The sequence below is a fragment of the Phacochoerus africanus genome, chromosome 1 (assembly GCF_016906955.1).
Source record: "Phacochoerus africanus isolate WHEZ1 chromosome 1, ROS_Pafr_v1, whole genome shotgun sequence".
Taxonomy (NCBI): Eukaryota; Metazoa; Chordata; class Mammalia; order Artiodactyla; family Suidae; genus Phacochoerus; species Phacochoerus africanus.
In genome coordinates, this window is record NC_062544.1 from 79,138,869 (window position 1) to 79,163,633 (window position 24,765).

Below are 24,765 nucleotides of genomic sequence, written 5' to 3' on the forward strand. Positions count from 1 at the left end.
AAGTCGGTATAACAGTGATACTTAATGATTTGTTTGTATGTATTTAGAGAGGACAGAGTCCAGAATGATACACAAATTTGGGGGCTAGGCTACTTGTGTAAATGCTGGTGCCATTTACTGAAAAAGGAAAGCAGAGGAGTGATAGCAGGTTCGCAGCCTCCTGTGATTTCCGTTTGGATGTGAGCCTCTGGGTTTTCCAGATGGATGTCAGTGGCCAGTTGGATGTACAGCATTATTGGTTATTGAAGCTGTGGGAATGGATGAGATTATTCAAAGGAAGTTGAGGAAAATAGAAATCTAAAAAAATTCCAGGGAGAATGGTTGCTTAAGAATGCCAGGGAGAATGGTTGGTTACTGAGAATAAAGGCAGCCAGAGAGGTGGGAAGGAAAGCAGAGGACAAGTGTATTGAAAATCTTGCTGTGGCATGAGAGGATTGGTGGTATCTCTGCAACACCAGGATGCAGATTTGATCCCAGGCCCCATGCAGTGGGTTAAAGGGTCAAGAGGTCCCGCAGCTGTGGCATAGGGTGCAGCTGTGGCATAGGGTGCAACTGTGGATCAGATCTGATCCCTGGCCCAGGAACTCCATCTGCTGCAGGGACGCCAAAAAGAAAAAAAAAAAAAGAAGAAGAAGAAAATCATACAGAGATTGTTCCAGGAAAGAGGCAGAGGCCAACAAAGTAAAATGCTGATTGTAGGTCAAGTAAAATACTGTTGTTTAATAATGAGAGCATATATAATTATTCCACTGGTATGAATATTTAGCTATTTAAATTTCAACAAAGAACATTAATGAGAAAGGATAAAAGATTGGCCTTTTAACAGTCAAACATTTCTTCTTATAATTCTTATCCTATAATTCAAGTTTACAGAATATACAGATATACCAGGTATACTATATATATATATATAATACATACAAGAGACAGAATGAGAGAGGGAGAGAGAGAAATTCAGGAAAAAGTTTATAGAAATTTTGCATTGGAAGTGCTACAAAAGTAATTTAACCTCAACTTGTATATTTTATCCGATGCTAAGTTAGCTCCATACATACGCACTATTGCACACTTTCTTGTATTGATCTAAACCTTATTTGGGTCATTCATTAAGTCAACCATCCATCCACCCATTTATTGAGTGCACTCTACACTGGATGATAATGCAAAGGCATGGTCCCTGCCAGCAAGACTTGTAGGTTCTAAGAGAGAAGAAAGGCATGTAATTAAGTGAATCCAATAAAGCATTGTTGGTGCTATGAAAGTCATGGTCATTTTTTTTTTCTTGTGTAAGGAGTGAGGATGAGATCAAGAATGTACTTCTACTACAGAATAGGTGGAACTAAGTGAGTCAGTGTTGAGATCAGCACCATAAAATTCTGCTCTATAGCAGAAATTGGCACAACACTGTAAATCAGCTATACTTTAATAAAGGAAAGGAAGGGAAGGAAGGAAGGCAAGAAAAGAAAGAAAGAGTAAGAAAGAAAGAGAAGGAAGGAAAGAAAGAAGGAAGGAAGAAAGGAGGAAGGGAGAAAGGCAAAGGCACTTTCCCTAGACTTAGAAACAGGGAGAGAGTTGGAGAAGAGGATGGTGATATTTGGAGCAATACTTGCAGAGTGAGCACATTTCAAAGTTCATTTAAGTGAAGTAAGTCAGACAAAGATGGTAGCCTATGGTATCACTTATATGACGAATCTAAAAAAGTGATACAAATGAACTTATTTATAAACAGAAATAGATCCATAGACATAAAAAGCAGACTTCCCGTTAGCAAAGGGGAAAGGTGGGAGGGATAAATTAGGAGTTTGGGATTAACAGATACTACAAAATAGAAAATAGATAACCAACAAGGACCTACTGTATAGCACAGGGAATGATATACAATAGCATGTAATAATTTATAATGGAAAATAATCTAAAAAAGAATACACATATATGTACACATATGTATGTGTATGTATACATGTGCATATATAACTGAATCAATTTGCTGTACACCCAAAACTAATACATTGTAAATCAACTATATTTCAGTAATACTAAAAAAAAATAAACCGGAAAAAAAAATTCATTTGAGGGACTCCAAGTCATTTGTCTTGGCTGAACCTAAGGTTCTGGTATTTCCTCTTTTACTCTTTAAATATTGGGAGGCTAGCTTTTCCTTTATGGTCTAAATATAGATGAAGACATTGGAGTATAACTCCTCAGCATCATCACTGCCTCCATTTGGTATTTCTGAGTTTGGCAGAGGCCCTTCCTAAACGTTCAGGGCCTTTATTAGAAGGAAATATTTCAGTTGAACAATGCAATGAATATAATTCTTCCTCAGGTTGTACATAATAATTCCAATCTTTTAGAACTAGGAAGGCAAAAAAAACTAAAATAAGTGAGCTATAGTCATTCCTAATTAAAGCAATTTGTGTTATTTCAGTTCTGTTGTCTCTGGTTCTATAGCCTCCACTGAGACAGTGTGAATAAATACTCAGGATTTTTGAGACAGTGGGGTTCTGAATAGTTAGTTTGAGATAAACTTCTAGTTCTAGTCCCATTTAATCTCTGGGGAAGCTAGTTGACATATTTAAATTTGAGATGTCTTAGAAAATAAAACGCCTTCCGTATCAGGTCCATATGAGGAATAAATAAGTTAATGCATGTGAATCACTTAGTAAAGTATGATATATGGTATCATATTTATGTAAGGACTTAAAATATTGACTGCCATTATAATGGGCCATGCCATAAGTAAGAGTTATTCCCAAGTAGGTACTGACATAAAAATTCACTAGTAGAAAAAAAATTTAATGTACATCAGGGCCTCCATTACCTACAAAATTTTATTTGGTAGCACTGTGTTATGTACCAGGCATTAAAAAACTTCAAGATTATTATGATGTGGGTAAGGGTCAATGATCTAGTAATATCACTAAATTTTGTATAAACTTAATGTATTCTTACATCATCTTAAACCACCAAGAAATCTGTCCTTCTTTATTTCATGGAGTCCTGCCATTTCGTTGAATTAACTAAATTATGATAAACATGCTTTATTTGGACGTCAAGGCATTTGGCTGGAACAAAGCAGATGCAATCCTACAGCCTGAAGGAGCTGGTCAGAAAGAGGTGTTTGTTACATTTTATTTTATTGAAACTGTTCTGCAAAGGTGCCTGTGATTCTGCTTCGGGGCACTGATTCCTGTCATCTGCTGTCTTGCTAGGTGACCCAGGATGACATTGTGGTTGTTTAAAACATTAATCTGTCAGTTTTGTAAACTTCCACAGACAGCTCTTTGCCATAGTTTTTGACTTGTTGGTGAGGTTTACATAGCTTTACAGTTGACATTGATTTGTTCCATTCTGTCTGGACATCATGGCTTGTTCTTTCCAGATTTTTTGGATGCTTTCCTGTTATTACTCTGTCATCTGTGCCACCTTCCCTTCCGATTTGGCTTGGAGATGTGTCTCAGTGGGATGAAATTAACATTGCCAAGAGTTTGTGATGGTGAAGTCAACTCATTCATGTGAAATGGGAATTAAAAGGGATGTGAGAAAAAAAGGTCACCCAGGATCACTTGATACTACTGATGGACGCAGAGATGAGGGAAGCAGGGAGCAAAAACTCATCTACAACATGGAAAACTAGTCTTTCATCTTTCCTGCACAGATTCAAGCCAGAAGACAGGGACCATTCCTGGATTCTGATCCCATCCCAGGTAGAGGAATATCTGAGGGCAACATGGACATAATGACCATGACCACAGTTCACTTTCTAACAAAATTTTTCAAAATGCTTGAACAATGCTTTCATTTCACTATTACAAGCAGAGTCACTAAGTCAGGTTCCCTAAAATCATTGAATCTTAGACCCTGAAAAGAAATAGCAGTGATCTTCCATTCTCCCATTTTATATAAAACTAAGGTGATTGTATAGTCGTTGATGCTTCTAACAATGGGTCCCATCTATAGACAAGATGGCAGGATGTGGGGGAGTGACACATGGAGGCTGTGGTGAGCCTCTGGATGATACAGACGATGTGCTAACACCCCGGCAAGGCTACCTCAGGCTATTAGGCAGCGGATAGTCTTGGACAGGGAGGATGGAAGAGGTCAGGGGAAGGCAGAGTATATATGTGAAGGGTTCATTGGGCAGGCCAGACAGCCCATCAAATGAAGCCCATGGCAGACACAGCAGTGGAATATAGAGGCAGGGCATCAGACCCCAACAGGGTTGATTCCTAACAGAATGCTCCTAGAAGCCCCCTCCTCAAGGCTGGAGAATGATTGCTACCATTATTACTAACCCAGGTATTTGCTCAAACTTAAACTAGATATGGTCCCAAATTGAAGAAGTAGAGGATATAGCAGGAAAGTTGACTGGATCGTGAGGCATCAAACTTCAGTCTTTCAGTCTTACTCACTGGATGCACCTTGAAAAAGACCAGCACCTTCTGTGGCTCACTGTTGGATTTTCCTTTCTCAGCTAAGTTAGTGCAGCAACAGGGGTAAGTTGTCCTTGAGGGCTCATGAAAGAGAACCCTGGAGCCTCACTCGGCGGTTACACCTCTCAGACCACCTGCCCCTTTCTCCTCTTTGCCCTCACCATTCCCGTCGTAAACTTGTGGGCTTTGCACTGTGGGCCACTGTTGTGTGTCTGGGCGGGTGCTGATCCTCAATATTCTTTTCTCCTATTGGAGGGAAGGTTGACAAAGAAGCCTGGATGTCTGAGCATGTGTTGTCTGCTCAAAGAGTTTCAGAATGTTTCATGTCCCCCTTCCCACTTGGTCTGTCTAGGTGGTCAGTTTGCATCTTAAGCCCTCGGAGTCCAGCAGTCAGATCTATACTGCAAGAAACATTTATCTTACACACCATCCAGCATCTCATTCATCTTCTCCCTTCACTTCTGTGCAGCCTCTCTTCCACCTTCTCATGTGACTAAAATCACAGCAAATCTAGTGGTACTTAAATTCACTGTTCAATCTATATCTTTCCACTTTCCCAAACCTCACTTGTAGAATCCCAGTTGATACTGTGTGACCATGAGAAATAAAATATTTTTGAAGGAATTAACAACACTATGAGTAAGTGTTTTCTGATTTCAGTTTTCATACTGAGTTAGCTCAGCCCCCCCACAAGGGATTTTATATGTTTTTAATCCATTTAAAACCATTTAATAAACTCCATTTAATTAAACCAGATTAATTATTAATTTAGCCTTTTTAGGAAAAAGTTATAAAACTCTATGGTAATTTTTCTTATAATAATCCTTATCTATTATGTGACTCAACGAGGTGCTATTCTGGGAGTGAAAATCATTTAAATCTGACTCTTAGTAAATTTTAATAAACTGTAGTATCATATATCTGCTATTTCTATAAATTTTTATGAACTCGAAAGCAAAATAATTACCACATAAGGGGAGGCTAAGGTTCTCTTATACTGCTTTTTTTTAAAACTTCCTTTACAGTAGGATGCCCTCTCTAATCTGCCCACTGTTCTTTTTTTTTTTAATTGAAGTGTAGTTGATTTATAATGTGTTAATTTCAGGTGTACAGCAAAGCAATTCATATATATATATATATATATATATATATATATATATATATATGTCATCACCTTAATCAGGGTAATAAATGTATAAACATAATCATCATCTCCAAAAAGTTCCATTATGTCCCTTTACTTTCTTGGGGTGTGTGTGGGGGCAATGATAGGGACACTGAGATACCCTTTCTTACAAAATTTTAAGTGTACAGCTCTATCATTAAATGTAGGTACTATGTTATATAGCAGATCTCAAGACTGATCATTCTGTATAAATGAAACTATACCCTTGAATAACTCCCCATTTACCCCACCCCCTAGCCCCTGGCAGCCGCCATTCTAGTTTTGGCTACTTATAAGTTTGATTCTTTCAGATAATCTTATATAAGTGAAATCACACAATTTTTGTCTTTTTTTGTAATTGAGTTATTTCATTTAATATAACATCTTCCAGGTCTGTCTATGTAGTCACACATAGTACAATTTCCTTCCTTTCTAAAGCCGAATGTTTCATGGTATGTGTACCCACATTTTCTTCATCCATTTGTCTGTTGGACCTGTGAATTGTTTCTATATCTTGGCTGTAGTTAATGATGCTGCAAAGAACATGGGAGTGCATATCTTCCCTGGGTCCTGGATTGCTGGGGCCATATGGTAGCTCTAGTTTTCGTTTTTTAAGGACGCTTCATACTGTTTTACATGGTTTCAGCACCATTTTACATTTCCATCAACAGTGTACATTTTCTCCACATTCTCACTAATACTCATTATCTTTTTATCTTTGATAATAGCCATCCTAGCAGGTATTAGGTGATATCTTATTGCGGTTTTGATTTGACCTTCCTTGATTATTAGTGATACCCAGTGCCCTTTTACATACCTGTTGGGCATTCATTTGTCTTCTATTCAAGTGCTCTGCCTTTTCCTAATTGGTTCCTTCCTTTTTCTTTCTCTATTGACTTGTAAGAGTTCCTTATCTATTTTAGAAATTAACCCTGTAAATATTTTCTTCTATTCCATAGGTTGCCTTTTTACTCTGTTGGCTGTTTCCTTTACTAAACAGAAAGGGAGCTTTTTAGTGCAGTGTAGTTCTATCTGTCTATTTTTGCTCTTGTTTACATGTTTTTGGTATCATATCGCTTTTTTTTGTCTTTTTTTTTTCCATTTCTTAGGCCGCTCCCGCGGCATATGGAGGTTCCCAGGATGGGGGTTGAATCAGAGCTGTAGCTGCTGGCCTACACCAGAGCCACAGCAGCTTGGGATCCGAGCAAGTCTGCAACCTACACCACAGCTCACGGCAACGTCGGATCCTTAACCCACTGAGCAAGGTCAGGGATAGAACCCGAAACCTCATGGTTCCTAGTCGGATTCTTTAACCACTGCACCACGATGGGAACTCTTCATATCACTTTTTATGGCCTGCTTTATATTACCACTTCTTCATGGTCCTCTGCCTCATGATTATCCCTGTGTTTATTTTGCTGGCTTCTCCTATTCCTTCTACTCTCCAAATCCAAATAACCTTCTCCTCTTTGCAGTCTCACCTTCACTTAGTTAATTTAATAGCACATACTCAGCTACAACCAATATTATAAGTTTCACTGTAAATATATCTACATACTTTTATTCTTTCCAGTTGATTTCTTGGGTAACCCCTGGCCTTATTAGCAACATCCATCTCTTGAATTCTCTTTCATCTCAGTGTCTCTGAGATACCCAGGAATTATTCAGCTCTGAGAGGTCTGTTCTCCCTCCAAAGATGCAACTGAGTTAGTACTGGGGAAGGTCATCTTTTCACCCACTCCACAGTGTAAGTGTCTCTCATTGGAAGAGAGGCTTATTCATTGTTGTCACGATGCCCTGCAGGATATTACAGATGCCCTTAGGCCGCAGGAGTGCTCCACATTTGAGAACCTCAGTTGCAGCTCTGCTGGTTCCAAACTTTATGGACCTTAGAGTTTTCCGTTCCAAGCATAATACCAGCTTAGGTCCTGAGAGTTTCAACCCCAAAGATGTGCTGTGGCAAAAACAACACTCCCTGTGAGTCTTAGACCCTTGGGTTGGGGTAAGGTAGAAAATGACTATAATTATAATGACTCTCTTGTGACACTGTGGTAAAGCATTTCAGAAGCCAATCTCTAGAATTCATACAAATGAAAATTATGTAAATAATGAGTCAGTATGAATGTTAATGAACTTCACAGTTTACACTGACGTCATATGTCTCAACATTAATGGACTGCTGTGGTCTCTGAGACAAAATAATTGACAGTATTGGGAATATTTAGGCCATTAGTACTAATCAGTTCATTAAATATTCCCCTTCTCTATGTCCGGATCTCCTAAAACATCATCCTTGATCTCATTCTCTTTCCTGCTTTGGAAGGAATAATTTCTTTCCTGGCCAAGCCTACTCCTTTCATCTTAATTACCTTCACATCTTTGTGAAGTATGATAAAAAAAACCAGAAGCTAGGAAATGCAGTTTTATGATGTTTATACAAGGTGATATGTGTTGAGCACTTAGTGCAGATGCATTTATTTAACAGCTGTTTATTAAGTACCTACTATGTGTCAGGGCTATTCTACATACTAGATACAGTGAAAACCAAGCAGGAAAAATTTCCTCCTTATATACTGTCCCGATAATTATACATCCAATAGTAAGTGCTTAATAAATATTTTTGCTTCCACTTTGATTATGTTTTGTGTTATTTTATTAATAAAAATTAGGATTTTAGATGCAGAAACTTCCTTGCTCCTGGAAGACCTTGACATTTACTGCATACTACTCAGTGAAACACAGAGGGAAAAATTCACTTAATTGCTTGCTTGTTTAATATATGCAATGACAAAGTGAACATTTATTGAATGGACATTTTAAAAGGGAGCACATTGAGAAGTTCCTGTCCTGGCTTAGTGGAAACGAATCTGACTAGTATCCATGAGGACACAAGTTCAATCCCTGGCCTCACTCAGTGGGTAAAGGATCTGGCATTGACATGAGCAGTGTAGGTATAGGTTGCAGACCTGGCTTGGATCTGTAGTTGCTGTGGCTGTGGCACTGTGGCATAGGCTGGCAGCTACAGATCCGATTCGACACCTAGGCTGGGAACATCCATGTGCCATGGGTGTGACCCTTAAAATCAATCAATCAATCAATCAATCAATCAGTGGAAACATTGATTCAATTTCTTTAATAAAGAAAATACCAACTCAGTAAAAAGTCCTCATGTAAACAAAATAAACAAGTAACCTAATAGCTTCTATTTTTAATACTGTTCACAGTGAATAAATTTTAAAAAATGGGTAAAATTTTAAGTACTTAGCTGCTTGGTAGTGCATTTAGTATGAATTTTTAAATACAGTGGAAAACAAGCATTTGCCCATCAAACATGGGGGAAAACTAGTTAATTCTTTAAAACTTTTCAGCTTTCAGAAAAGATAGTAGCAGTGCCCAGAAATAACAATAAACCAAATACAAAAATAGGAAACCCTGGTTTTCAAGATACTGGACTTTTTAGGCAGTGAAGGACAGTGGTTCTTTTATTTTTTTGTTTTTATGACTGCACCTGCAGCATATGGAAGTTACAGGCTAGGGGTCGAATTGGAGCTGCAGCTGTTGGTCTACACCACAACCACAGCAACACCAGATCTGAGCCACATCTGCGACCTACACTGCAACTTGGGGCACAGATCCTTAAGCCACTGAGCGAAGCCAGAGATAGAACCCACATCCTCACAGGGACAATGTTCGGTCCTTAAGCTGTTGAGCCACAGCAGGAACTCTAAGACAGTGCTTCTTAACAGACACAAAGCAAGTAAGGTGAGCCATACAGTTGCCCCAGTTCACAGCCCTGAAAGTGTTTTTCCACAACAGTGGAGAAAGGGGGGCCCAGGCAGAGTCAGAGGACACTCTGATTTGGGAAGATAGTCCTGAGAGTCCAGGGATGTAAAGGTGGCCGAAGTTTGCAAGGCAAAATGAAAGGCAGTTGCTCAGAAAGAGGACCTTTGAGATCTGCAGAGGGTCTCTTTCAACTGTTCAGCATAGAACTGAGCAGCCCGTGTGTGTGTGTGTGTGTGTGTGTGTGTGTGTGTGTGTGTGTGTGTGTGTAAGGGAACCAGCAGGGGGCTGGGGAAGAACTCTCCAAAAGGATGCGAGTCCCCTCTGCTCCCCGCTGTGGGATCAAGAATATTTGCTTACCCCCACCAGCCACATTGGGAAACCTGCAATTCACCAGCCACTGAGTAGAATTCTCAGAAGGGTCTGCCTAGGTAGCATAATTAGCCTAGGACTAAATGATGTTCTGTTTCCTTAACAAGCTTCAAATATAAGACTCAGATCTCTCAAATTATTTCCAAGTAGCTTAACTGTGCCCCAGAACAGAGCTTAAGATATTTGTAGGAATATGAAGATACCCAGTACAGAAGATAAAATTCAATATATTTTGTGTTCAATCAAGGAACTGGGCCCAGGCCAAGCAGAAAAGTCAATCAGTTGAAACTGATACAGATGCTAGAATTAGCTTATCAGGACATTTAAACAATTTTTATATGTGTATTCCATATGCTCAGAAAGTTAAATAAAGATATGGAAAATATAAAAAAAGATTCAAATGAAACTAATAGAAATGTTTGATTCATCAGTGTCTGAGATAAAAATGTACTCCATGGGCCTGATGGTAGATTAGACATTGTGGAGGGAAAGATGGCTTAACTCGAAGACAGCAATAGAAAGTAAACAAAATGAAACACAAAGGAGAGGAAAAAAATTTTTTTAAATGGAAAAAGGAATCCATGAGCTATGGGACAATTTTGAGAGACCTAATGTACACATAATTGTAGTCACCAAAGGACAGAAGATGATGGGGAAGAAAAAAAAATTTTGAGGAATGGATGCCTGAAGATTTTCCAGATTTGATGGAAGCTATAAGTCCACAGATCCAAAAAGTCCAGTGAACCCCTAGCATAAGAAACTTGAAGCAAACTATACCCAAAGAACTTTTAAAATCAAGTTGTTCGGCAATGGTGATAAAGAGAAAATCTTAAAAGGAGGAAGAGAAAAAAGGCACCATATATACAAAGAAATGAAGATAAGGAATACCATGGGTTTTTTTTGGTTTGTTTTATTAGAAAAAGTAAATGCAGGGAGTGCCCGTCGTGGAAACGAATCCAGCTAGGAACCATGAGGTTGTGAGTTCAATCCCCGGCCTTGCTCAGTGGGTTAAGGATCTGGCATTCCATGAGCTGTGGTGTAGGTTGAAGATGTGGCTCAGATCTGGCGTTGCTGTGGCTGTGGCGTAGGCCGGCAGCAACAGCTCTGAGCCTGGGAACCTCCATATGCCGAGAGTACGGCCCTAAAAAGACAAGAAGACAAAAAAAAAGAAAAGAAAAAAGAAAGTAAAAGATACAAGAGAGGGCAGTGGAGCAAAAATATCTTTTAAAAATTAGGACAAAATGAAAACTGTATTGGGCATGTAAATTGGAAAGAATTCATTACTGAAGACACAACATTGCAGGAAATATTAAAAAAAAGTCTTCCAGACAGAAGGAAAATGATTTTAGATGGATCTAGAGAGATCTACACAAAGTGATGAAGAGCTGTGTATATTATGACTATGTTTGGAAGGCAGCTTGCATGAAAAGGTGTCTTTTAACATATCCCTTCCATAAAATTTATATGAAGAAAACACATAGTGGGGCCATAGCCTTCAGCCACCCAGGAGGAGTGTCTGTCCTAGCAGAAGCTCAACAGGATTTATAAATCCTCAGTTTGCTTCACTGTCTTGCCATATTGGAGCCTTGTAAGGTATGCAAACATGCAACAAATTAAAGTCCTTTAGACAATACGAGTAATGGATTTCCATTTACTACTGAGGAGTTCTGTATAATTGTTAAGTGTTAGTGTTTTTCAGATGTTATCAACTCAAAACTATGAGTTGGTTTCCTGTTACACAGATATATTTAAGATAAAGTATACAGACATACCTTGTTTTATTGCACTTCACAGATACTACATTTTTTACAAGTTGAAAGTTTGGGGTAACCCTGTGTTGAGCAAGTCTTTTGGTTCCATTTTTTCAACAGAATTTGCTGTGTGTCTCTGTGTAATTCTCACACTGTTTCAAACTTTGTCATTATTATTATATTTGGTATGGTGATTTGTTATCAGTGAGCTCTGATGTTAACTATTGCCAAAAGATTATGACTCTCATGAAGTTCAGAAAATGGTTAGCATTTTTGACAGTGGAGCATTTGGCAAATTAGCATGGGCTTATTTTTCATGGTCAGTGTCTCATTTAATCTTCACCTCAACCTAATGAAATAAGTATTGTAAACCCATTTTACAGATGTTGAAACTGATCCTTAGGAAGCCTGTATAACTTATTCAAGGCCCTGTAGCTGGCAGGTCCTGGGAATATGATATGAACTCAGGTCTGTCTGACCTTCTCCTTCAAATCCACCTCAGCAACCTCTGCTTCTCAAATTTGACATCTTGAGAAATCCTAATTTTCCCCTTGACCATGCGTCTTTTTGGTCTGAATTCAAACTTTTGGTCTAGCTCATAGAATTGATCTTTTGGTTGTTTTATTTCAGGAATTACAGTTTGAAAGGCTGACCCGAGAGCTGGAGGCAGAACGCCAAATCGTTGCCAGCCAACTGGAGCGATGCAAGCTTGGATCGGAGACAGGCAGCATGAGCAGTGTCAGGTACCTTGCTCGAAGCTTCCTGGGGCTGGGCTTGAGTTGCCAGTGAAAGGAAATCGTGGTGTTTATCTTCTTACAAACCTGGCAGTGGAGTTGGAACATTCAGTTAGATGTTCGAAAGGAATTGTAACCGACCTGATTTAATATGTCCAGAAGGTGTCCTAAATGGCCTGGTTTGTGCTTGAAATGCTTTTCACAAAGTGAACCTCTGCCCTGAATGCAAATTATGTGTAATTGTCCACCAAAGGAAGGCTTTGCATTTAGTCAACTTGCTGGAAATGAGGAGATACCATGTCACTGTCTTTCAATTTGGTTCTTTTCTCTAAATGATCCAGAGTTGCAGGTCCTGGAAATGAAAGAGAGAGCATTTTGATGTAACTTGCATTGTTTGCTAATATATGATGGCAGGATATAGGATCGCTCCTCCAATATCAACCATGGATGTTTGAAAATATTTCACATCCATAGGTAGAGTGATTATTCAATTCAGGGTTGGTTGAAAACAAAACTTAAGCACTTGACCACAAAATAAATTTTAAAAAAAAGTATGTGTACCTGTGAGTGTGTGAATACGTGGGTGAAAGAAACATGAATAAGGCCTTTTAAGATGACTTTTATTTCTTACAGATGCATCATGTTTTCTTTCCTGCCATCTTGTTCTATACTGTGGTTTGGATGCGCTCCATTTTTAGAGAGGTATCTTAGTTAAGGAAACAATTGTTGCTGTGGCAAGTAAACACCAACCTTATAGTGACTTAAACACAATAGCCGTTTGTTCTCGTTCATGCAACAGATGGAGGTGGTGGATGCTGGTCAGGGGTTGCCTCCTACTTTCCCTCTGTACAGTAATTAAGCACCGAGCTCCTCTCTTGAGAGCCCTGTCATCCCCTAAGGCCTCATCATCAATTGCATTGTCAGCTGCACTGTCAGTTGCATCATCACCCCTGAGTCCATTGGTGAGAACTAGTCACATGACCTCTCACACATGGACATGGGGCAGGGATTCCTCATGTTAGGGTCAGTAGCCTCTCTACCTAGGAACTAGGAACATGACTTAGGTGGTCTCCTAACCACCTGCTGCCAAAATGAATTAAAACATCCTAGAATTCATTTCCCTAAAATATTTTATCCTAGTGAGTTTAATTTGTAGTTGGAATGTTTCCTGTTGGAGCCTCCTGCCATTAGTCTTTTAACATTATTCTTCTCTTCGTCCAACAGTGATAACCTTTAAATGGAAATCATTGCACCTCTTGTTGTTAGACTAAATTACTTGGATGGAGTAGCATTTTCAATTGTAAAGCATTATTTGGGGTATGTGAAAGCATATCTGCTCCTGTATCCGAGTACCCAGGTTATATGTAGCTGCAAATAGGTCCATTGTGATCTCTTAAACTGATAATAGACTTGCCTGAACACCCAGATTAACTAAAGCAGGATGGATAAGAAACAGGAAAAGTGAATTGTGTTCACTTGAAATTGTTTTCAGAAGGTTCACTAGTTGGAGCTGATGACACCAGAATATGGAGAAAAGTGTTTATTAGTGTGTATTTGATTTAGAACATGTGGATGTACATATTTGAAGAGTTGTTTCAGTGGTGAACACTGCCTGCAAAGCTAAGTCTGTCAGAATTTTTAGGTCCATAAACCCTGTTGAATTGACATCTACAGTATTTTGCTTTGAAACCCATTGTTCCACTATTGGTTAGAGTACCTTTTCAATTGAGATTCCTAATCTTTCTGAGTGATACTTTGGATGCTCTACGTCTTGTGTTTTGTTTCACCTGTCTCCAGCCCTTGGTAGCAACAGGCGTGGGGACCATATTGTATTCTGTGCCTCAATTCTGAATTTCTGATTGGATTAGAAATGGATATCTGACCCAAGGGTAATTTATCCAGTGACTGGCCTGCAAGAAATTAGTCTTGTACTTGAGAATGTGAAATAGATGAGTTCAAATTGGTGACATCCAGTGGTAGATGGCAAGAGATGATGGCCATGCGATTGGGTGCTGATGGAGGAATCTCTGGTGACAGAGACTCTGTGGTTCCTGAAAATCAGAGACCAGTTTTGTTGTCACTGGAACTGGTTACATTTAGATGTTGTATCTATGAGATTGCCTTTTTAAAATTCTTAAGAACTTTCTTCCTCCCTCATTTGATTTTGTTGAGTAGATACCTTTTCTTAGGTCCAATGTTTCATGAACAGAACACATCAGAGAACTACCAAAGTTGTCAGAAAAATTATGCTATGACAATTTTTGATTATTTACAATGTATCTTATATTCCTAGCTCACAGCTCATGATAATTAATCATTCTTTATTACATATGTATTAAATAATAGTGTTGAGTGCCTAATTGTTTCCCCTTGCCATAGATCTATATAATATGTCTTCATCAAGTTTGATTATTATTATTATTATTATTTTGCTTTTTAGTGCCACTCCTGTGGCATATGAAAGTTCCTAGGCTAGAGGTCGAATTGAAACTGCAGCTGCTGGCCTACACCACAGATATAGCAACACGGGGTCTGAACCATGTCTACAACCTACACCACAGCTCACGGCAATACCTGATCGCTGACCCACTGAGCAAGGCCAGGGATTGAACCCACAACCTCATGAATACTAGTCAGATTTGTTTCTGCTGCACCACAGCGGGAACTCCCAAACTTGATTATTTTGTATTTTGGAAATGCCTAATGTATGAATCCACATTTGAATAATGCAAGCAATTTACTAATACTGCACTGGAAAAAAAATCCAATACATAAGCTTCCACTGTTCTTTTTTTGTCATAACCTAGTTGTTTGCTCAGTTTCAGAAATGCACCTTTGGAAATTCAAGTCTTTATTAAGGGTGATAGGCTAACCTAGTTAGCACATCAAAGGGGGTATTTAAAAAAAAAAAGAATGTGAGCAGTTTTTGTAAAAGAACAAGTAAAGAAGTCTATGATGATTTAAATGTTGTTTTGTACTTCTTAGGGATCCTAGGGAAGGGTAAGAGTTTTTAGAGGAAATGAAACAAAATTAAATGTTTTTTCAGATTTCTTCGTATAAGTGGTAAAAATGACTGATATAGTTTGTTTTTCCCCTGCCTTTATCAGTATTAGGAAATTGCTCTGATTCCTAAGACCTCTTTCCTGGTCATTGACAGTTTAAATTTAATGAAAAAGTGTTATTTGTAGGCATATATAATAGCCAACATTATAACAGTCAATTACATCATAAATGCCAGTGCTGAGAATTCAGAGAAGGAAGCATCTGGAGATACCTGTTGTCATAGCAAAGCAGCTCCTGAATCCATGTAGCTAGGCTATAAGAAGCTGCAAATAGGAACATGATGATCTCTTAAACTCTTCTGAAACTTTTCTAAGCATCCAAATTCATATCATAGCTTCCAGAATTCGGCTCAATGAGTGGTTGTCTAAGTGTTATCAGTCTTCGAGAATGGAATTATTGGTGCTTCTTACGGCAGCTACAGTTCTGCTATGTATGTTGTCGTCTTCATCTCTTGGCTTTTCTCCCTGGTTTCAGGCCAAACCTTTGCAACCTTGGATTCTTCTCACTCCTACAACTAGAGAGATTGGTCTGTTATCATTCCCTAATTCCTCAGAACCATCCAGACCTGAGTCAAGAAGGAGGTCTTTTATTTAGGGTCATGAACAAATCCCTCTTGCTAATAGCCCACTTCCACCAACTGGCCAGTTGCAGCTCCTTGGTTCATACCCATTCCTCAGGCTAAGACCTGTCCAGGAACGCTTGGTCTGGCAGCCCTATGAGCTACCTGGTCCTCTCCCACACTGGAGCCCTGTGTTGCTCTTTCAAGTCCCAGACGACCAACCTGTGCCCATGCTTTTGTCTTATTCCCCAGAACCCCCTGGAACAGCAGCCTAACCCATCGTTTTGCCTGCCCATATCCATCCTCCATGTGGTGTGAGATTGATCTGCATTAACACATACATCAGAACCATGTCTATGAAGGACCCATTCTCACTTCTGCAATTTCATAAATACATCACTCTTTTCCATCCCACATGGTCATAAACATGTGATCCTTCCATCTAGAATATTCCTCTTTCACCTATTCACTCTCTCCTATGGATCCAGTTACCCAGCTCAGGGCTCACATTCTTCTGAATGTCTTCTTGATCAGGTGTCCCTTCCTTAGGCATCAATAGAACTTAACAAAGTTTGGGGGCTGGGACTCTATTGACCCTTCTTGAGGTTCCTTTTGAGGTTCCTTGCCATGAGGTGTTTTAACTTATAGTCAAAGGACACTGGGGATTTTCTCAGGTGTCACTGAAAATTTAAGTAGATATATTAAAGTAGATGTCTACTCATATCTCTTTATTCCCATGTGCAGCAGGAATTCAAATAACGTTGCATCTATTTTATGATGTCCTCCTAAAGGAGGCCTGACTCTTGGCAGACTGATGATGATGATGATTTATAACAGTGGCCGATCTAAAGCTCAGAGATAAAGGAAGTCAAAGCTAGAGAGATTTTGCACATGATAAATTCTCCTTTGCTGGCTTTCAGGATGGGGCTATAGATGTGGCTAGCAGTGCATGTGGCTTCTAGACACTGATAGTGATCCCTAACTGACAGCAAGCAAGGAGAAGGGAACTTCAGTCTTAGGACCAAAAGGAATTGAATTCAGTTCATGGTCTGAATGAGCTCAGAAGCAGATTATTCCCTAGAACCTCCAGAAAGGAAAGTAGTCTAGCAGAAACTCTGATGATGACCTTGTAAGACACTGAACAGAGAGCCTACCATGCCATGCCTGAACTTCACAAAACTTACAAAACTGTTAGATTAAAAAAACCTTTTTTTATATGTTGTTTTAAGCTATTCAGTTTGTGGTAATTGATTATGCAGTAATTGAAAAAGAATGCAATGCTTTTCAGCTGGTGGTATTAGATACGTATTACAGCAAGCTGAATTATGAATATTTTTTACAGAAAATAAATTTTATTCTGTGACCATCTTTATTCCATTCAAAAGTTCAGCGTCTGTAGCCAGTATTCATACATATATGCATATATTTGGATTAACGTATTAAAATAATCTGTGTCTTTGAGTCTAAGAAGTAGAAGTATTTGAATGTGGAGTCGAATCATTATTTACTATAGAATAAGAGCAACTAAATAAGCAAATCATCGCTAGTCTTGCCATTTTTTTAATTTAGATACTCAAGACTCTGATTGGAATAATTTATTTTTAAAAAGACAAAATGTCGTGTGTATATAAAAAATTGCTTGCTCCCCATGAGAAGATGCTCTTCCTTCCCAGCAAATGCACTATTGAATTACTTGCAGACAAGTTTCCTCAAAAGTCTGCCATATTTTGGAGAGTAGGATACAAAAGGAATTAATGTTTTAAATATTATCAAAGGTTATTCTCTTTATTAACTAACTTCTGTGAGGCCATATGCCAACAGTTCTATAAATAGAGTCTAAAAATTTTTTCCATACCTACCAAGAAGTCAGGCTTATTTTAGAGAAAATGCTGATCTGGTTAAATTAGTTAGTGCTGAAGAAACATAAGTCAAGTAGTCACATGTCTTTTGTCAGAATGAAATGTGTTTATTTAAAAGCATAATTGCTAAATTTTCTTAAGGATATAAAATAATATATGAATATAATTATTTCCCAAAGTAAGACATGTTGTACCTTCTTTTCATTATCCTGTAGGATATGATATTTAAACAAGTGGATAATTTCATGTATTCTTTTTAAATAAAGAAGGAAGAAATTTGCCATAATACTTCATTTTGGAAGCCAGACATATTAAATGATTATCTAAATTTTTTTCACATAAAGATTTTTATGTAGATATTTCTACAAATACACATCTTCCTAAACAGTCATTTAGCCTAAGGTAAAAATCACTCAAAATCATAAGATTCTAGTTCCTTACCATCATTGAATACCTGTTTGCCATTAAAAAAGAAAAAAGATAGCTTTTGAATGACTTGTAATTTTTAAGAATTTCATTTTTCATTAAATATGGTTTTTATTTTAAAAACCTAGACTGAAGCTGCTGCCTACTCTGAGACTTCTCAGTACTCTGAGATTTTTGGAATTTTCTCAATCAATGAAAGTTGGGGCTGTACATCCTCTGTTTCTGTCTCTAGCCTCTGAGAGACCCCCCAAGGGCAAAGCCTAGGAGGATGTGACAAGGCACTGAGCACCTGTGATAACTGATCAGTCAGTGTGGAATGAATAAATAATGAATGCGCATACAGTATATTTATTGCTCTTAGTCTCATTGCTATTGTTTTGGCAAAATTGCCAGCCTTATAATCTATGCATATTTCCATGTCTATACAATCTAGAATATATTTCATCTATATAAGTATATATATGAATGCATGCATGTGTATGTGTATATGTATCTATAACATATCAAATACTATATGTTATTCAGACCTTGCATATCTGTAGATGCACATGTATAACATATCAAATATTATATGTTATTCTGACCTTGACAGATCAGGATATTACATTTCAAAATTCATTCTAGTTGGTTTTCATGTTAAAGCAGTATCCTGGAAACCAGGGCCTATTGCTTTGATGTATTTTGTGGTATGGAATGTGGTTGACCTATTGTATTTTCACTCTGATCTTAAGAAGATGATGATGACAGTAGTAATAACAGTGATAATTTTAACAATGATAATGGTAGTTTTTATGGAGTGATTTCCGTAGGCCAGGTACAATATTAACTGGTTTATATATAGGCCATGCCATTTACTCCTACTTAACCCTATGACTTAGTAAACCTTATTTCATTTTGTAGACAATACTGAGATTCAGAGCAGGAAATTTGCTTCCCCAACATCCAACAACCAGTGACCAGACACTGATTCTTGAACCCAGGTGTCTTTACTCCCCAAATACACGTTGAAAATACCTATGGCTTCAATGCTGTTTTTCAGTGTGAAATGAATTATGTTGTAATAACCATCTAAATGTCTGCAGTCCATTTTCACCCTAGGCATACAAACATTTTTGGACTGATTTTCTTCTTCTCTCTCCTTCTCCACCCCCAACACTTATAGCTATTTTGATGTTCTTTAACAAAACATATTCCTGATTTTATTCTTGCACAAATGAAGTAAAGTGTTATTACTATTAGTATATATTATCATTAAATATGTCCAGAATAAGTGTTCAGTATTCTCTTGCAAATTGCCAGTGAACAAATCTTATTAATACTTAAGTCTATAAAATACTACTTATATTGTCCCAGTTTGTTCAGACTGCTATAAATGAATGCCATGGAGTAGGTGGTTTATTGAAACAATATCAACTTTTTTCCTTAGATTTCTGGAGGCTGGGAAGCCCAAGATCAAAGCATAGGCAAATTCAGCATTTGGTAAGAACGTGCTTCTTGGGTCATAGTCTTCCTGCTGTGTCATCACATAGTGGAAGATACGAAGGCAATCTCCAGCACCTCTTTTATAAAGGCATTAATCTCACTCATGAAGGCCCCACCTTCATGACCTCACCTCTCAGAGGCTCCATCTCCTAATACCATCACATTAGGGTTAGGGGAGTTAGGGGTTAGGTTTCATCATATAATGTGAATTTTGGGGGACATTAACATTCATTCTCTAGCATAATTAAGCATATTTCTGTAGGATAATAGTCAACTGTCCTGAGAATTTTATGTAGGTCCTAAAAAAAGGTTGAATATTTAATGCTTTCATTATTTGATATATGTCTTAGGTCAACTACTCTATCTTAATACTTTCACACCAGATTTGCAGCCTGACTTCTTTCCAAAGTGACATATTAAAAAACCAATATTAGTTTTATATCTAAAACCAGTTAATATAACAAATACTATTAGAGGCATTATAAACAGATTTTAAAGGAAAACTACTCTATTTTGAAATTTAATATTTTGATTGGCAGAAAACTAAAAATCTTTATAAATTTAATAGTCTAGAATATACTTCATGTTGTCTTTCATCCTTACAGCATTTTTTTAAAGTCATAGATATGAAAGGTGAAATTTGTATCTCTTTAAATCGGAGCTAAGTGTCATTGTGTTTTTATGATATTGCCTAGCTTTCCTAACTTCTCCAAGTTTCATTTTTCTCATCTACACAAATGGGGATAATTCTCTTCAGTAATTTTGCAAAGAGTAAATGAGAAATGTAAGTAAAGCATTTCACATACCACCTTGCATATTGTAACTAATAAATCAAAACTATATTTCGCTCTGTATGAATATACAGATAATCTTTTCATTGAAGTCTCCTTCCTAATTTTTCCTCTTGTAGGAGCTTAAATGACATATCAGGCTAGTGCTACATTTATCTCTTTCATGATATAGACTAGGCAGCTCAAATCAGTTTCCCTTTTACAGGGTGCAACTCAGCGTGTCTCTGGACCCACTGCTAGAGCTGGGGATGGGACTTTTGATATTGTGTTCTTATCAAAAGAAGAGCAGCTATGCAAGGATAACATATGTATGACAGGAAATAGTAAGTTAAGACATGGAAACCAGTGACTCTTTGAATAAATGTTTGTCAAACAGGGAACATCAAGAAATGAGTAAATTGACCAAAAGTTGCTTGCTCATGAATCTCCCTGGTTGTAGAAATGTATAACTGTGATGAGAAGTTGAAGTGCCTGTTGGTAAAGGTATTTGTGTGTCCATGTGGTCTTCACTCAGATACCAAGGGTCCAAAAACTTTACCAAGTTACTTAATTTATATTTGTCTGTTTGTGCTCATGTCAAAGGATTGGAAACCAGTAATATTTCAACTGACACACATATGCAAATAAAGCACAAACAAACAATGAGCTTTTGATCCACTTTAGAAGAAAGAACTTCACTTGTCAACAATGGGTAATGACAGTTTGGTGAACACCGTGAAGCATGTGAGTTCATATTACTAAGATGGAGAGGCCAGTGGGGCAGGCATATTGTGGTCTTGGTACCACTACACTCCAGCTATGACTTGGGTCAAGTCACTTGGACTTCTTGGGCCTCTGTTTCCTGACCTAGAAAGCAGGAGACAAGGAACACCTAAGTCTGTTCTAGCTCTCACTCTGTGCCCTTCATCTCATTGAGACTTTCATGATAGGCAGTAAGTCACATCCAGATATTTTAATATGGGGACTCTACTTGAACTTGAATAACAAATCCAAGTAATTATGTAATGAGAATGACACAAATTACCAAAGGGATTGGGCACTTTAGAGGAAAGCAGATAGATGTCCACATATTTGTGTGTGTAGTTTTGTTAGTATAGGAATCTCCAGTTAGGTCACGGCATGGACTTTATATTTGGGAAAACACAGTCTAAAGGAAGTGTGTAAGTATATTGTAAACTGCCCCAAATGGTGGATATTTTCTAGATTGGGGTAACAACAGGGAGCTGAAACAGAGTTTTGCACACTGAGAGATCATGTGGACTGAGATTTTAAAGAAATAATCATTGGTTCCATTAAATAAAATGTTTATGAAGTACTCTAAGAGCCCAACATGTTACCACGAACTCCTGTGCTTCAAAGGTGAATATTGGTCTCTAGGGGTTTATATCAAATACAGAAAGAGGCACATGAGCAGGCAATCATGATAAAATATGTTGGTCCCATGAAGAGAACAGGCAGCAGTGCCAGGGATGGTTTCACACAGGAATATTTGTGTGTCAAAGGCATGAAACATTGCCAGGGGAAGAAGTGGGATAATGGCACTTTCAGAAATATAAGGCTGGGAGTTCTCATTGTGGCATAGCAGAAACAAATCCAACTAGTATCTGTGAGGGTGCGGGTTCGATCCCTGGACTCACTCAGTGGGTACAGGATATGGCATTGCCCTGTGGTGTAGGTCACAAAGGCAGCTCAGATTGCGTTGCTGTGGCTGTGATGTAGGCAACTGCAGCTCTGATTCAACTCTAGCTCTGTTTTGACCCCTGGGAACTTCTATATGCCATGGGTGCAGCCCTAAAAACCAAAAAGAAAAAAAAAAAGAGCATAAGGTCAGAAAGATAAGGGTGAATTTGGAATAAGTGTGGTTGGTGCAGCAGATCTGTAGGTGAATTGGTGTTGAACAAGCATGTAGAGAGAGGTGACCATTCTGTGAGCCATATTAAAGGTCAGGCTAAAGACTTTGGGTTTCTTTGAGTGGGCAGTCGAACACAGAAGACAGTTTTCGCCAAAGGAAGCAATGCTCTGGGGAGGAAGCTTTGGTTCTGCCAGCTGCATGGAGAATGGATTGAGGCCCATGGAGGCTGGTGACAGCTATACAAGTTAGAGATGGCAGCCTCTGTCCAAGAGATGGGGCATAATGCTTAAACCAAGGTCATGAGCACTTACAGAAATTTCAGAGTTGGGAGGGTCTGGGGAGTGTCCAAGGAGACAGAGTGGATTGCAAAATTTTTATTTAAAAAAAAAAAATTAAAACTTCAGCATTTGGTAAGCTAAGCCAATACTGTGAGCTTAGCTCTACCAACAAGTATTGCCTGTTTTCAACAAGGAACCTTTGATTTTTGTATTTCATGGTATGTGAATGTATGCTAATTTCCTTTTATCCAGGAGAAGCTATCATAGAATTTTAAATTTAAGAGATTGCTGCGTTAGCAGCAGGCAGCAAAGATGTTGCCTAATTTGTTGACAGTAAAGTGGTATTCATGAGCCCCAGTCTTCTGAAACATCTGTTTGTTTAGTACCTCAAGAGCTGAGGAAGTTTAAAAATTGTCACACATTGTTGCTTGGTCTTATGAACTTATTCGAGAATGTAACTCTCAGCAAGATTTTATTGCAAAGATATGTCCTAGGAATTGACTGCCAGCTTTACTCAAAATTTAGCAATTAACCTTCTCTTTCTAATGTGGGGATGATGGTCCCCACCTGTTGAAACTTGCTGTCATGTTGACATTCTTCATTCAAGGTAGTAAGTTTCCTTCTGTCTCTTGGGACTCACCGATTGCCTGTCATATCATAAATGCCCAAGAAATACCTAAGTTCTCATTTTTAGGAGGTGATGCATGGTGGTGGTTCAGACAATGAAATTTGGGGTTCTCTTGTGGCGTAGTGGGTTAAGGATCTGGCCGGCATTGTCACCTGCTGCAGCACAGGTTCATTCCCTGGCCTGAGAACTTCTGCATGCCCTGGTACCTCCCTCCCCCCGCAACCAAAAAAAAGACAATAGAATGTGGGATCAGTAATTTTAGATTTGAATCTCATCATATTGCTAACTGTGTGACATTTGGAAAGGTGCTCATCTTGTAGGTCATCTCTTTATCTATAAATCAGGGAGAATAATTCTAATCTGGGCTGTTTGTTTTAAGAATTAAATATGAGAAAGTACTTAAAATAAATAACATAGTGTTTGTCAATGAGAAAATATTCAGTATATATATGGGCTGAACCTCTTCTTAATTATTTTTATAACTATTATAACTCACTTGTCACATGCATGAGTGATAGGAAATGCCCTCATCTTCATAGAGCAATATTATATATTTATACCTTTTCTTCTTTTTTTTTTTTAGCCACCCCATGGCATATGGAGTTCCTGAGCCAGGGATCAGATCCCAGCCACAGTTGCAACCAAGCAGCTGCGGCGACACTGGATCCCTAACCCACTGTGCCTGGCCAGGGATTGAACCTGTGTCCCAGTGCTTCCAAGACACCCCTCGATCCCATTGTGCCACACACTTTCCTTTTTTTAACTTCATTTAGTGGGAGGTTGTACTGATATCAAATTAACTGAAGGCAGAGTATTATAATTGTCACTATTCTCTGCTTGGGACACACAGTATGGTGATGTCCTTAAATTAATATGTGCGTAGTATGTATTTGGTGTATCTGTGATGCTCTGAAACATCGAGCTGTTTGAAACAGTCTCATCACCATAGAAATTGTATTTGTCTCAGGCGCACAACTGCTCAAGGTCACTGTAATCTTTAGTGTCTGTGTCCTATTATTAATAATGTTTCATTTAATGCCTTTGTAACCTGATACTAGAAAATAATTTTATCAAAGAGATGAAGGTGGGAATAGAGAAGTTCCTCAGTGTTACCAAAACACTGGAATTGTTAGCATTCTTTTAAAACTTTTTGGTCTTTGAAGGATTATGGAAGCTAATAGCATCCTTCTGGGACTTCCATCTGAAAGCAGAGTCTGCCTGTCTGGTTCCTAATTCAGAGGAACGTTGCTCACGGCCATGTGAGTGGGTTGCTAGGGTCAGCAAAACAAGGACAAATCTATGGGAATATGGGTTTGTGAAGACCTCTATGACTGAAGCACATACAAGATATCATCCATCCATTCATTCATTCCTTCCTTCAACACATACAAATCATGGCCCTTCTGGAGTTCCCTGGTGGCCTGGCAGTTAAGGATCCAGCATTGTCACTGCTGTGGCTCTGGTTACTGCCATAGTGCAGGTTTGATCTGTGGCTTGGGAACTGCCAATGCCATGGGCATGGCCAAATTTTTTTTTTAAATAAAAGAAAGTCATGGCCCTACTGTGTGTCACACAATGTAACAGACACTGGG

General features: G+C 38.4%; 1 protein-coding gene across 3 annotated transcripts in view; it reads left to right on the plus strand.

The window, feature by feature from the left end:
- Positions 1–24,765, plus strand: part of CTNND2 (catenin delta 2) — a 1,041,823-nt gene that overhangs the window by 362,103 nt on the left and 654,955 nt on the right. For all 3 annotated transcript variants that reach the window (XM_047768122.1, XM_047768109.1, XM_047768114.1), the window contains exon 3: positions 12,132–12,244. In XM_047768122.1, the coding sequence (XP_047624078.1) occupies positions 12,132–12,244 (113 nt within the window). The remainder of the gene's footprint in view (positions 1–12,131; positions 12,245–24,765) is intronic.